We start from the raw sequence: 13,013 nt of genomic DNA, 5'->3' as shown, positions 1-13,013 counted from the left end.
GAAGAATAATTTTAGCTACTAGGTAAAAAAGTGACGATGATATAATCCTTGGGCAAAGGAACTAAATGGGACTAGCTTCAAGGAGACTATTATTATTTTTTTATAACTGTAAGCAGTATAAAAGAGGCCAAACTCTATTTTCAGCACTGCATATGGGGCTTCCACTAATTTGTTAAAAAGAAAAAAAAACTTGCTCTGGATGTTCAAAGCTTGTGTAAGCTAACTCCCAGTGCTGTTATGTTTACTGATTTCTGGAAAGAGAGCTGGTTCAGATGTCCTGGAAAACACAAAAGGATTTTTTTAAGGAAACATTGAAGCACTGAAGTATTGAATTTCTACTGGCTTAATTGTAACAGTGCTTCCAGAAATACTTGCATCTGAAGTGCTTAAAGAAAACATTTCAGGGATAGAATTCGAAGGTTGGAGTAACTTGAGGAATCCATGGCCTTTTCTGTTTTTCTGGGTCATACTCCTCTTGTTTTCAGGCAAGGTAACATGTAAAGCATCGATTCCAGATAAACTCTGGGTTAGTGAGTGAGTGAACAAGGATTACATTTAATTATTCTAGAAGCTGATGGTCAGGGGTGGGGCTAGGGAAATTTTTTTTTTTTTTTTTTTTTTAAACTGCCAGTATCAGTACAGGCAAATATTTAACAAGTTGTAAAGTCCATTTCCTGTAAACATAAAAAGCAATTTCTAAAAGTGAAATTAGTCTATTTCTTCAAATAATAATTAATGCAAGTGAACACAGAAGCATGAACAACACTGAAGCAAATCTGGGAAATTTCTAGGTTTCCTTGTGGGGAAATTTCTTCCAATCTGTCTATTTGTGTAGCCAATCTGTATTTAATGCAAAAAAAAAAAAAAGAAGTTTGAATGTGCTCTGAGCTTGTGTAGTAAGGTATCGTTTATGGGAACAACCCCCAACCCCTCCTTCTATGTTTTAAAATGCCTGGTTTGTTGTTTTTGTTTTTTTCTGGAAGAGCTGTAGACTGTGAGTGTAATACAGATGACTTCTTTATATGGAAAACATATTGATAAAAAATTAAAATACAAGGAAAAAAACAGGTGAGGCAAGCTGCCCCTTTAAGCCCTTCATGCCAGAACAAAATTAAATTACTAATTCTGTTTGAGGAAGAAAGCTGGTATTAAGTTTGATGGATTATTGAACATCTGTTTAGTATCTCTCTCATCACTTAGCTGGATGTTGAGCAGATTCATTAGTCTAGAAGAACGTGATTGAAGTTAGAAGTTAAAATATTGTGGTGTGTTCAAGCAGACTTGTAGTTGTAGTTCTGCTTATATTTTATCTGACCAGCTGGGCAGATGAGTTTGAATTTGCATATCTAATAGTCTCTTTAATCTTTCAGCTATGTCTAGTTTGAATACTTGTATTTTTAAGACTATTTTTATCCATTTTGGTTTTGATCAACCATTTCTCAGTAAATGGAAAACTTGTAGAATTTGTGAGAATTGTACAGTTATATTGATTTCTAGTGTATACTGAGAGAACATTGCACATTATATTGCCTACTGGGAAACATCTTTGGAATGATTTCCTTTCTTCTAAAACTTAAGGTGTCTTTTTAAAACAAGAGGTGCTCATCTCTTTGACAAATTATGCTCCAGAAAGCTTGGACAGACTATAATGATGAAATACTGACTAGTTGCAGTATTTGTCTGGACTTGTGTTATTTCTGCTCTGTGTCTCCTGGAGGCTGGAGAATTTCCTTAATTCTGTCATCAGAAGAAAGGAGAATATTTCTAATACAAAACATTTGCAAGCAATCAAGTATGGAGAATTGAAAGAATCTGTGTTACTGCTGCTTCCATTTGATGCTAATTATGGAAGTACAGGACTGATTTATGCATGAGAGGGGAAAGGAACGAGCTTTTGTTACATCATAGTTGGTGTGAATCCAACAAGTCCTGATAGAGAAATCCTGGAAGTTTACATTAAGAATATTTTCCTATTTACTCCTCCAGATTTTGGGTACTAATCTTTTTGTCTCTCTCATGTTTTTGGTTTGGTTTTTTGACAAGACTTGCATTGTTCAGCTCTTCTATCGGCAACTCATGTTTGAGGGGGAGAGAACTTCTTCTGGGCTGGAAAAATGTGACATTTGAATATGATGTTTATTTAGATTAACTTCCTTTTTATACTAGTCCTGATATCTAATTCTGCCAAAATACTTTACTTTATCATTCTCCATTATGTTCTTATTGGTGAAGAATCCCATCAATAACTATATGTTAAGCAGTTTTACATAGTTTTTGTATTCCATGGGGATATCTTATTTGTCTTACTTTGTTTTATCTATGAATATTTTATATTTATTTTTTTTTTTGGTAATCACTTAGATCTGTGTGGTTAACTATGTTGAGAGTACTAGCTCAAAGCAGGATGTTAACCTATTTGAATGTGCTATCAGTGATAGTGAAAATGTTGGTTATGGTGTTTGGTTGTTTGGTGTTTCCTATGGTACATGCAAATGTTATTCCTTAATGGTACCAATTCCAGCTTTGGTCGGCCTGGGGTTGAATGCTACTGCCAGCATGACAGTGGAGCTGCAGTAATCCAGCTTCAGTTCCTGATTAATGAGGTTAGTAAAATGATTTACATACTCCATAATTCAGAGCATATGACTGTAATTTCTCATTAAGGAAGCATCAAATTCAGCTAACACAAGTGACTCTTAACATGAATGGCAAACAGTAACAACAATTATAAATAAATTAACTTTTTAATTTTAGAAAATTTTTGACTAACTGCTGGAAATATATTTAGACTACTCTTCTGCTGCAAGCTAGAACTTTTTTCCTGGGGATATTTATTCATGTCACTGAGCATTGCGAGTTATCTCTTGAAGTAGTACTGTTCAATAGTATTAACAGTTTTAGTGGGTCGTTAATTTTATTTTGATAGTTGATCTCATGGTGTGCATTTTCTAGGAGTCTAGCAGCTAAGATCTGACATCAGTGATGTTGTTCTTGGGCTAGCTGAAGGCAGATTTTAGAGGGGTTTCTAGTTCAGAGGAACAGTGAAGTCAAGCCTCAGCAGCTTTGTCAGCACATAGATATTAGCAGTCGAGTTCACTGCTCGGTTTATCTACAGAGGTGAGCATAAGCAACTAATGTGCACACAGCAGAAAAAGCTTCTCCCTCCCAAACACCTCTCAGTATAGTACTGAACCAAATGTGAGTTAGCTGAATGGCACATGATCATGTCAGATGTCTTGTTGTTACCACTTAGAACCCACCTGTGCTTTGGTGTCTGCATATTTATAAATAATTTTTTCAACCTGGTAGAAAATGTGTAATATTTCCACTATCATGATGAAACATTATTGAGGTTATGAAAAGAAGTTGACTAAAACTGCTTTTTCACAGGGAGCTCTTGTGAGTGCCTTGGCTGATGATACCTTACACTTGTGGAACTTACGCCAGAAAAGACCTGCTGTACTTCATTCCCTCAAATTTAACAGAGAACGGTAGGTATTGGGTTATTATTGCTTTGCCCCTTACTATTATACCATGTGTTACTGCAAAATCGGATTTATTAATTCAGTCCAATTCATAATTTTTTAAATGAAGCTAGACTTACATTGGGTTTGGGTTGCAGGCTGTTAGGAGCTAAAGTACTGACTTCTTTTCTGTTGCTTTGCATAATGCATCGCAGAACGTCAATTTTCCCATCTTTAAAATGTGGAGGGATAAGAGACTTCCAGTGTATATCTCCAAAGGGATTTTGGAATAAAAGTGTCTTCACAACAGGAAGCCTAGATAGGTGCATTTTGACTAATGCATTTGTGGCTCACGATTTATAAGCAAGCTAGGGAGATTTTTTTTAGATTTTATTTCCAAAAATCAGTTGATCAAGTTTCTGAAAAAAGTGTCTTTTTTTAAAAAAAAGTAGTCTTTTCCTTTTGGCAAGTGGTCTTTCATTTCCAGTGTGGGTAAAATCCCAACTGGAATGCTATGTCTACTGTTGAGCAGCTTGCTTCAGAGATGGACAGCTTGGAGATCTCAAAGGATAGTAGCAAGAACACAAATAATCTGTGACTTGTACTTCTGAATAGGGCTGACAGTAATAACCTTTAAGTAAGGAGAAGTAATAGAAATAGTTACATTAGAGGGCTTTACATAAATATTTAATTTAATGTTTTAGAGTGTGTTAAATAGACTTGGGTGGGTTACAGAGTAAGTTTGTGGTTTTAAATAGCAGGTTATAAGCAAATTGAATCATAGAATCATTCTGTTTGGAAAACACGCTCCAGATAATCAGATGTATCTTCTCCCTCCTCCTTTCTTTAAGGACTTTCCTCTTACCTGTACCACCTACTTTAAGTGGTATTACAATGGCCTGGAACCACAAAGTGTGGCCTAGAACCACATTTGGACGTTGGCTTCTAATTAGTGCATTAAAATAGGTATCTGAGGAGGTGACTGTGTGTGAATTTGTTGGAAGTTTGCATACTTAGATGTATGGACATCTTTGGATTAAATAGAGTTTTAAACTATAATTTTACTGTAAATGTGGTATTTTCACTAGGAAAATCTGTCAGAGAGGGATGAAATGGGTATACTCTTACCAAAAAGAGGGTTGAGAGTAGAATAGAATGGAGTTTAGGTCACTTGAGTCTCTTCAGTGTTACTAATTTTGGACAGAATACTGATTTCTCCAGGAAAACCTTTTGCTTACTAAAGTAGGTAATGAAAGCATTGTAGATGTTCAGAGTGGTGAAAGTATAGTTTAAGACAAGGCTTTAATTTTAATCTTAAATTATCCATTGTAATAACATATAGAAGTGGTGACAACACTGAAAATCCCAGAACTGTATATTGTCATAGCCACTTAAGTCATGCTGGATGACTGACAACTGATATGTTCAAATACTCTGTGTTCTTTGGCCTGGTTTATAAAATACATCTTTAAAAAGTAAAGCATAATCTCATTACTAAAGACTTATTTTGATTTTGAACTTTAGAGAACTGCACAAATTCGCTGTTGAATAAACCTAAATCGGCGTCTCCAGAACACTTAAGAAGTGTTAGTAATTAATTGTACCTAATAGGTCAGACATGTTATGTGTGTTTGAAGTAAATAGGCTTTGCTTAGGTCAGTTTTCTGATGTATATTTACTATGAAGTTTGGGAAGAGTGAAGAGACCCAGTTTAATTAATGAACAGTCCATAAACACTAGGTTGTTTGATTCCACATTAATAAAATCTCTTAAATAATTTCTAGTGTGGGATTAATATTTGCTCATAAGGATATCTAACCTCTCAAATGGGAATTATTTAAAATATTCAACTCTAGAACCAAGCCCTGAAGCAATATCTTATCTAATAATACTTCAATTTTCCATCTTGTGTAGCAAACTTCAATGTAATGGAAATTAGTTTAGCTGAAATATTAAGTTAGTTAAACTGGAAAAGATGTCCTTGAAAGGGAAATAAAGCCAAATCTTACTATATGACTGAAGCAACTATTCCAGTTTTAGCAGTATTTACTCTAGGACCACATAGATGTTAAGGTTTAACATTATATACCTAATTGTGAGTACCTGGAAGTGTGCTGACATATCAGAAAAGCAGTATTTCTGTCTTCTTCAGTAGGATTTGAGCTCAAAATGCCACAAGCCAATTCTTTTTCAAATTTGGTTTTCAAATCAGAGTTTAATATGTTAGGATTTGATGTGAACTAGAAATTTGTTTGTAGCATAGAAAGCTAACTCTAGTAGTTACCTACCCAGATTAAAGAGTATTCTAGTCTTAAAAACTGTTCTTGAACTATGTTTACAAAACAATAAAATAAAAATAAATTATGATGTTATGACTTGCTAATTAATTCTGTCTTCTACTAGCACAGCCTTTTATTAGGTCTAACTAATTCCATGCTTCTAGCTATATGGAAGAATTACTGCATAACATTTAATAATGCCATTTCTAGATTAAGTATTTGTTTTTCCTGTTGATAAGCTAGTTTGGCTAGCTTATTTTCAGGCCTGTTTTGAACATCTTACACATAAAGTATAAAAACCAGACATAGCTTGTTCATAAATGCTTGGGGTTCTGTGTTAAGTATTTTGTGTTCTTAACTGGAGGTTCCAGTGTCTCGCCACCCTCACAAGAGAACTTCTTCCTAATGTTTAACATAAATCTATCTAGTATATGACTGGAAAGTGTTGGGAATTCTTGCTTTTCTAGTCATGAATTTTAAGAACAGAAAGTAATGAGAGAGTTGTGTATCTAAAAAAATACATATATATACTAAAAAAAATTTCTATGCCCATAGCAAACTTCATTCTAAGCTGTGGATTCACTGGGTAACTTACAGTTTTAAGATCTCAGCAAAATACTTCTTTAAAATTAGTGTCAACATCTTTAAAGATGTTGCTTTCTGTTGAATCTTTAAATGAGCTGACATTCTGCAGATAAGAAAATGGACATTTAATAGGTTCATAGCTCTTTACTGGCTTTGTACTAGTGATGGTTAGAGCAAGTCTTCTCAACTGGTGGCTGATGCAGTTTTTGATGTATAAAATGTGTCAGTTGAAGTTTCTGGCAGATGTCAGAATCACAGGATAAAACAAGCTAGTTTTGCAAGTTTTCTAGCCTTTTGTTCCTGTTGCTGTTGGTCAGTTCCTTGCCTGCCAGAAGAGCTGTGCCAGGGAAAAAATGGAAAATAATGCTCACATGGGGGGCATTGCTTACATGACTTGTCATGCAAACTAGAAGCATGTAAATTGTACCTCTTCACAGATAACAGTTTAGTGTGAACTTACTTGTTATTCTAGGTTTTGTAGTCCTCTAAGATACCTTCAGTGAATTGCAGTGTTGTCCCTTTGTAAGCTACACGCCTGTATAAATATCCTATACATAATGCAACTGTTGTGTGTTCACACGTAACGCAATCTTCATTTCAAATCTGTGTTGACTTAGTAGCAAATGTTAATGTTAGCCAAGATTAACTCTGAAATAAGTGTAGTTAACACATCTTACTAGAGTAAATATTGAAAGAATGTTGTGAAACATATCCAGTCTGGCTTTAGTTTTCTTGCCATGCAGGAGATATTAAACTTAGTCTTGGTCTATGGTGTGAAAGGTCAAACACATTAATGGGCAAGGGACTTTCACAGAACCAATTCGAGATGGTGAAGGGACACATTAACTTGATTAAAGTGGTGTGGGGTTACAAATTTAAGTTACTTTGCTGCAAACCAAATCTCAAACCAATCAGCTTTACATATAAGTATGAAAAATGTGTTTAGTTATCCAAGACTCACAACCTTCCTGAGCTGAGATTCCTATTTTAATGCCAATAGAAATAGTTTATTTGCTTTGTGACTTAGCATAAAGACAAGAACCAGAATCATAGCGTGGTAATAGAACTGTTTAGTGTATGAGTGCTTTCCGTATCAATAACTGAATGTATTGATAGCAGCTTATTTTTAATATTTCAACTTGTGTGCTGTGTGATTTAAATAGTTTCCCTCAGCATGAAACTGCACAGATTCAAAGGTATTATATTTTTCTTTAAGTATCATTGGTTTGTGTTGTGCTGTAAGCATCAAACAAAGAGCATTGTGTTTAAAACACAAACTCTATCTAGAATTGCTTGTGTTTGTTTCCTTATTAAGGAACAAGAATTTTAACTTTTACCTCATTGGATCTTTAACTTTGTGTCTGGTCTGTGCATTTGCAGACATTATTTGTGAAAGGCTTTTCCTTCCCTCTCATAGAATTCATAAACTGACCAATCCTGCCACTTTGTGGATAGCAGAAGGACACACAGGTTTTCTTGTCTGTGAGAGCTGGTGATACCAGACATTGTGGGATTTAGGTTGTGGGTTTTTTCTTCCCTTTTCTGTGTAGCAATATCACTATTTCCCTTTCAGTCTTTGCCAGAGGACTGATCTTTTCCCCTTTGCCCTATGTGTTTTTGGGGTAGGATTATAGTATAGTGGTAGGATTACAGATACATATCCAAACAGTTATTTCTGAGAAGTTAAATATTTGGAGTCTTTGCAGAGTCAGTGGTGTACCAAGTACAAGTTGGCACAACTAAGCTTTCCACATAACCTTTTTACACTTTTTTAAACTGGCTTTCTTGAGAGTGAAAGGAAATTTATCACAGGGTCTGCTTGTCTTCATGGTGTCATGTAAAGCCTTCTTTTACCTTGTGTGTTTAAAAATGTTAATCATCATCCACTAGATTATGTAAATTGTCTTGTTTCAAAAGTTAGTAGGAGAAAATGAACCTCTCAATTGTCTGGATTCACTGTAGCTGTGAATGTCTCATGCAACATGAGATCTTTGCAACACATTTTCTTGGCTCAAATCTTTAGGGTATTTGGTATGAATTTCTTCAATATTGAAAAATTTCCTTGATTTTCACATCAGTTGCCTCAAAAAGCATGGCAAAAGGTATTTTGTCAGAATTACAAGCAGTGAAGCAGTCCTTTTCTGTTTGTGTAGAATTAAAAACACTGACACCTCTTCTGAGTGAAGTACAACTGAAGCTTGAAAAGCCATTTTACAACAGAGGGTTGAAATGTGACTCCATAAATGAAAAAACACGTATGCAATGAAATATACTGGGAATAATTTATCATAAAAATGGGAATACTGACAGTAACATAAAAAACAAAGAAAAAACCCCCAAACAAACCAAACAAAAAAACTCCAAAAAACAAAGAAAAAACCCCCTCTAAAATTGAACCTTTTTCTCCAAAATTGTCTAAATGATCCCTCTATCAGGCATGTCAGTGGTAACAGTCTTATTTGTGTTGCTGGTTCTTGTTTCCCCATTACTCATCTTGACACTACACCACAAATCAGACAGTGAACATAAGTACTTCTCAGCTGCATTTAGACGTGAATATATTGGGAGAAGCATCATTTGGAGTGCTGTAATGGGACTATAAATGGAACTGAAGTACATGGTCCAGTTTTTATGAGACACTGCATTTATCCCGATGGTCCTCTGGGGGGACAGTTTTGGGATGCATTGAAGAGGAATTCTTTCTCTGCACGTGTCTTGTGCCTTCAAGCTTTCTCCTCCAGGTAGGTATTTTAGTCATAGTTATGTTACCAGATCTGGATACAGACCCCTTGCACCAGCCTGGCAAAATGATAACCACTTCTTCCTTCTTGTAGTATGTTATTCTCACACTGGCTCTTGTCTTTCTATGCCCAATGAAGAGACTGTGGGCATAGAGTCTAGGCTAACATAAGAAATAGAACTTTTCATCTTCTGAATTCTACATGGTGGCTGTCTTGTGGTTAAAGCTGGAGGTATGCAGAGTACAACTTTGGTAGTTTCTCTTTAGAAAATTGTTATTTTGTGTATACAGTGATGGTGTGGGCAGCTAGTACAATTACAGTAACTGTAGGCCTATAACGATAGCCTGAGGTTCCAGAAATAGTTTTAGTGACTTAAAAATAAAACCTGTGGTCAGTGTTTGTCATTCACTGAAGTCTTTGTCAGTGTGCTTTGTTAAAGCAGTGGAAAATTCAGAAGAGCATATAATATTTCATAATGCAGTAGACTAAGGAAAGGTAAAGATGAATTTAAAAGGTTTTCAGTTGTCAAAACACCAAGATAACAGCCCATCAGTTTTTCTTAGTATTGCCTATAAAGTCCTAGTTCTTTGACTCAAATGTTTGATAAATTTCAGTCTTTCATATTTTTCTAAATATATACCTCTTGGGAATACTATCACTTGCTGTAATATCCATTTTGATATACATTTTGAAACAAGTACAATCAAGACACGTGGGCTGCAGGTAAAGGAAATCCTTTCAATAGGTTTAGAAATTGTTTCTTAAAGGCTCTCCTGTCTTTAAGCAATAGCAAAAGGTGTATTTGAAGTACAGTAAGAATAGGGAATATTTTGTGAGGGTTTTTCTTTTAGTAGTGCTTTTCACTGCTAGTTTACCACTGGTTTTACTGTATATAATTTTATTTTCTTGAACTATCTGGTTCAGTTCTTACAAATTTATTTCATAGGAAAGATCTTCTGGGTTTTTTGGAAGTGGGTGACAGGGGAAGGAGTGGCTTTGCAAATATGCATGCATTGAGAAGGAAGATTCTGTGCTTAAAGAAAAGTACTGCCACAGTAGAGCTTAGAACTAACCTAAGTGTTTTTGGGTTGCATAACAGCATCCCATTTTAGTAGGGATGATAACATATATTAAAATCATACTGTAGATTTTAGATTACAGAAAAAAAACCCCAATACTTTAAAGATTTTTTTTAAAAGGTATCTTTTTTCTGTGTACATGAAAAGGATTTTTATGAGGAGTTTGACCTGACTTTGAGGCTTTGTAAACAGTTTTTGAAGTTGCTTGCTCTAATTTACTCTTGGTGTGGAATCAGTTTATTGCTTGCTAACTCTTGACAAAAGTTATCTCACTTGCACAGAGGAGATGGTAGTTTGAGTATGGCTACATACTCAAGAAGGGCATCGGAAATATTGAGGACTTGGACACTTCCAGTGTTGCCCTTATTTTTATAGGAATCAAAGTTGCAGCCCCAGCTTGTATTTTTGCCCACCTCTAAATGACATGAAATAGATTGGGTTTTATAATGGAAGTGTTGGGGAACTTTGATGGTTTTAACTTGGAGATCAAGACAGATCAGAGATGAAGATCAAGACCCATGACCCTGCTCCTGAATATTATCTCTGGTGGTTAGGCCTTATTTTTAAATCCTGCTGATCTGGCTGTCATCTATTTCTGACACGTGGAGTCCTGACACAAAAAGAAACTCTGGTGTTCTAGAGTGCTGAGGATTGATGTTTTCATAAATCTCCTTTCCCATGGCCTGCTTGTAGTGGGAGAGCTCTGCTACAGGCCAGTAAGATTTGGGGGCCTGCCTAGGATGTGTGTACAGATATGTGTGACTTAGCTTCCAATAAAATATTTTTTCAGGGATGTTGGAGAAACTAGAGTCTTTATCTTGTGGTGTTTGTGGATTACTGTGCTTATTAGTGTTGCAGCCTCTGAAAGCTCAATGAGATAGACAAGCATTTTAAGTCTTGTAGACAGCTGCTTTTCTTTGAAACATCAATGAAAAAAGTTAGTGCAGCCTTTTGACTTAAATGTTCAAGTGCAAGAAATCAAGGAAGTTAGACATCTGGTAAATTAAAAGAGTTGCTTGAGCAAACTGTATTCCCCACCTAGAAAGAAATCAGTGATGTAAAAAGTGAAGTGGTAAGGTTGTGAATCCAGGTGGTATTACTACAGAAGTCTTAACTTTTTAAACCTATAATGCAAATTAACATCTTTTCAGCCATCATCTGTGGGTTGTTTTTTTGGTTGGTCTTTTTTTTTTTGTGGCTGCTGTTAGCCTTAGTTTTTGTACTGAATTTAAGTGTGTGTCTACAGCATCTAATGCAAAGGATCTAAAGCTGTTCTTTGCATAAATATTAACAGGTTTGTGTAATGGTGTATGGATTTGGCAAGAAGGGATTCTAACTGGGAGAAAAGAACAAAAATCTGTAAAGCTAAGGATTAGAGCTGACAGAACAAATTTCAACTGAATAACTGGTTTGTTATCAATGAAACATTCTTGAAAGCCCAAGTTTGGCAATTTCTTTCAGTATTGAACCCTGTGATATTACAATGATTTAGAGTTTACAGTTTCACAAAAGTTTCTAGATTCTAATCCCAAAAGTTTGTTTGGTTTTTATAGAAAAATGAGGTATTTTAGAACCTGTCTGTTCCTATATACTTTGCAATTTGAAAATATAGGAAGGAATAAGCAGGACCTAAGAGGACAGAAACAACCAAGTGTAGAAATACTAATATCTGTGCTTGAGCTATTGTTAAAGAAGTGTTCTGTGGCTGTACAAACATTCATTAATTTTTGGGTCTGTTCAGGTACTTCCTTCTAGCAGAAGAGAGCTAATGAGGTAGAATATGAAAATGTGGTTAAGTAAAAATAGTAGCCCCAAATATTAACTACATTAAAGATTACTTTTATAATTGTTCAGGATTGGTTTTAGGTTTATTCCTTAGGGGTTATGTTGGGTTAAATATACACTTATATTTCTTATGCTTTATTTTCTACCTTTGTCTCCTCAGTTGAAATAGGCATAATCTATATTAGGCTACTACTAAAAATCCAATGTTGTTCTAAAATTAAATAGATTAAAAAGGGAGTTTTATAGGTTATAGCATAGGAATACTGTATTTGAAGTTTAAAATTACATCAGTCTTGGGCAAAGCCACACTATGATGATTTTCAAAGGTGACTGTGATTTTTATCTGAATGTCTCAATAGTTTTAGCATAACTTGGTTTCTATTTTTTTGTTCAAGTTTTTACACTGTCTGTACATAATACTTGCATTATATAGTGGCTTTGCTGCTTTCCTGTATCCATAGCTTGTCTTTTTCTTTGTCTTTTTCCATTCTTCTACCTCTTGGCAATATAGACCTTGAAGTGTAGGTTATCCAAAAGACTTTAATTCCTTTTTTGCCTGCTTTCTCTTTCAGGATAACATTTTGTCATCTGCCTTTCCAAAGTAAATGGCTATATGTGGGCACCGAAAGAGGAAATATTCACATTGTCAATGTGGAATCATTTACTCTCTCAGGCTATGTCATCATGTGGAATAAAGCCATTGAACTGTGAGTTTAATCAAGTATTGTCTGCTGAGGGGAAGGATCAGAAGTGTCCTAGATACTAACTTCAGTTGCAGAAATGGCTTCCATATTATTCTCACTACACCAAAAACGCAATCAAAGTACATAACTTAGTCATTGAAATACTTTTTGATTCTCATAAAGGTGAAGTGTTAATGTTTCTGCCTCTATCACTATTTTATCATAGTGCCTGGAATAAAAATAGACATAAAAATCATCATTATCTGTGGTGATAAAGAACTAGAATAATATATGTATAAATATTATATCGATGGTACTTGGGCAGGTGTTTAACTTCTACTTCTTTTGTAGTTAAAGCCCAAAGTATAAAGATATTCATTGTAAGAGGGCTGATGTA

The 13,013-nt window shown here is 35.0% G+C and overlaps 1 protein-coding gene across 3 annotated transcripts in view; it reads left to right on the top strand.

Annotated features, from left to right (window-relative positions):
* Positions 1 to 13,013, top strand: part of STXBP5 (syntaxin binding protein 5) — a 98,933-nt gene that overhangs the window by 23,497 nt on the left and 62,423 nt on the right. For all 3 annotated transcript variants that reach the window (XM_030448008.1, XM_030448006.1, XM_030448005.1), the window contains exons 3-5: positions 2,522 to 2,603; positions 3,391 to 3,491; positions 12,506 to 12,640. In XM_030448008.1, the coding sequence (XP_030303868.1) occupies positions 2,522 to 2,603; positions 3,391 to 3,491; positions 12,506 to 12,640 (318 nt within the window). The remainder of the gene's footprint in view (positions 1 to 2,521; positions 2,604 to 3,390; positions 3,492 to 12,505; positions 12,641 to 13,013) is intronic.

Source organism: Calypte anna, chromosome 3 (assembly GCF_003957555.1).
Source record: "Calypte anna isolate BGI_N300 chromosome 3, bCalAnn1_v1.p, whole genome shotgun sequence".
Classification (NCBI taxonomy): Eukaryota; Metazoa; Chordata; class Aves; order Apodiformes; family Trochilidae; genus Calypte; species Calypte anna.
Note: the sequence above shows the minus strand (reverse complement) of the source record. Positions and strands in the feature narration are given on the sequence as shown.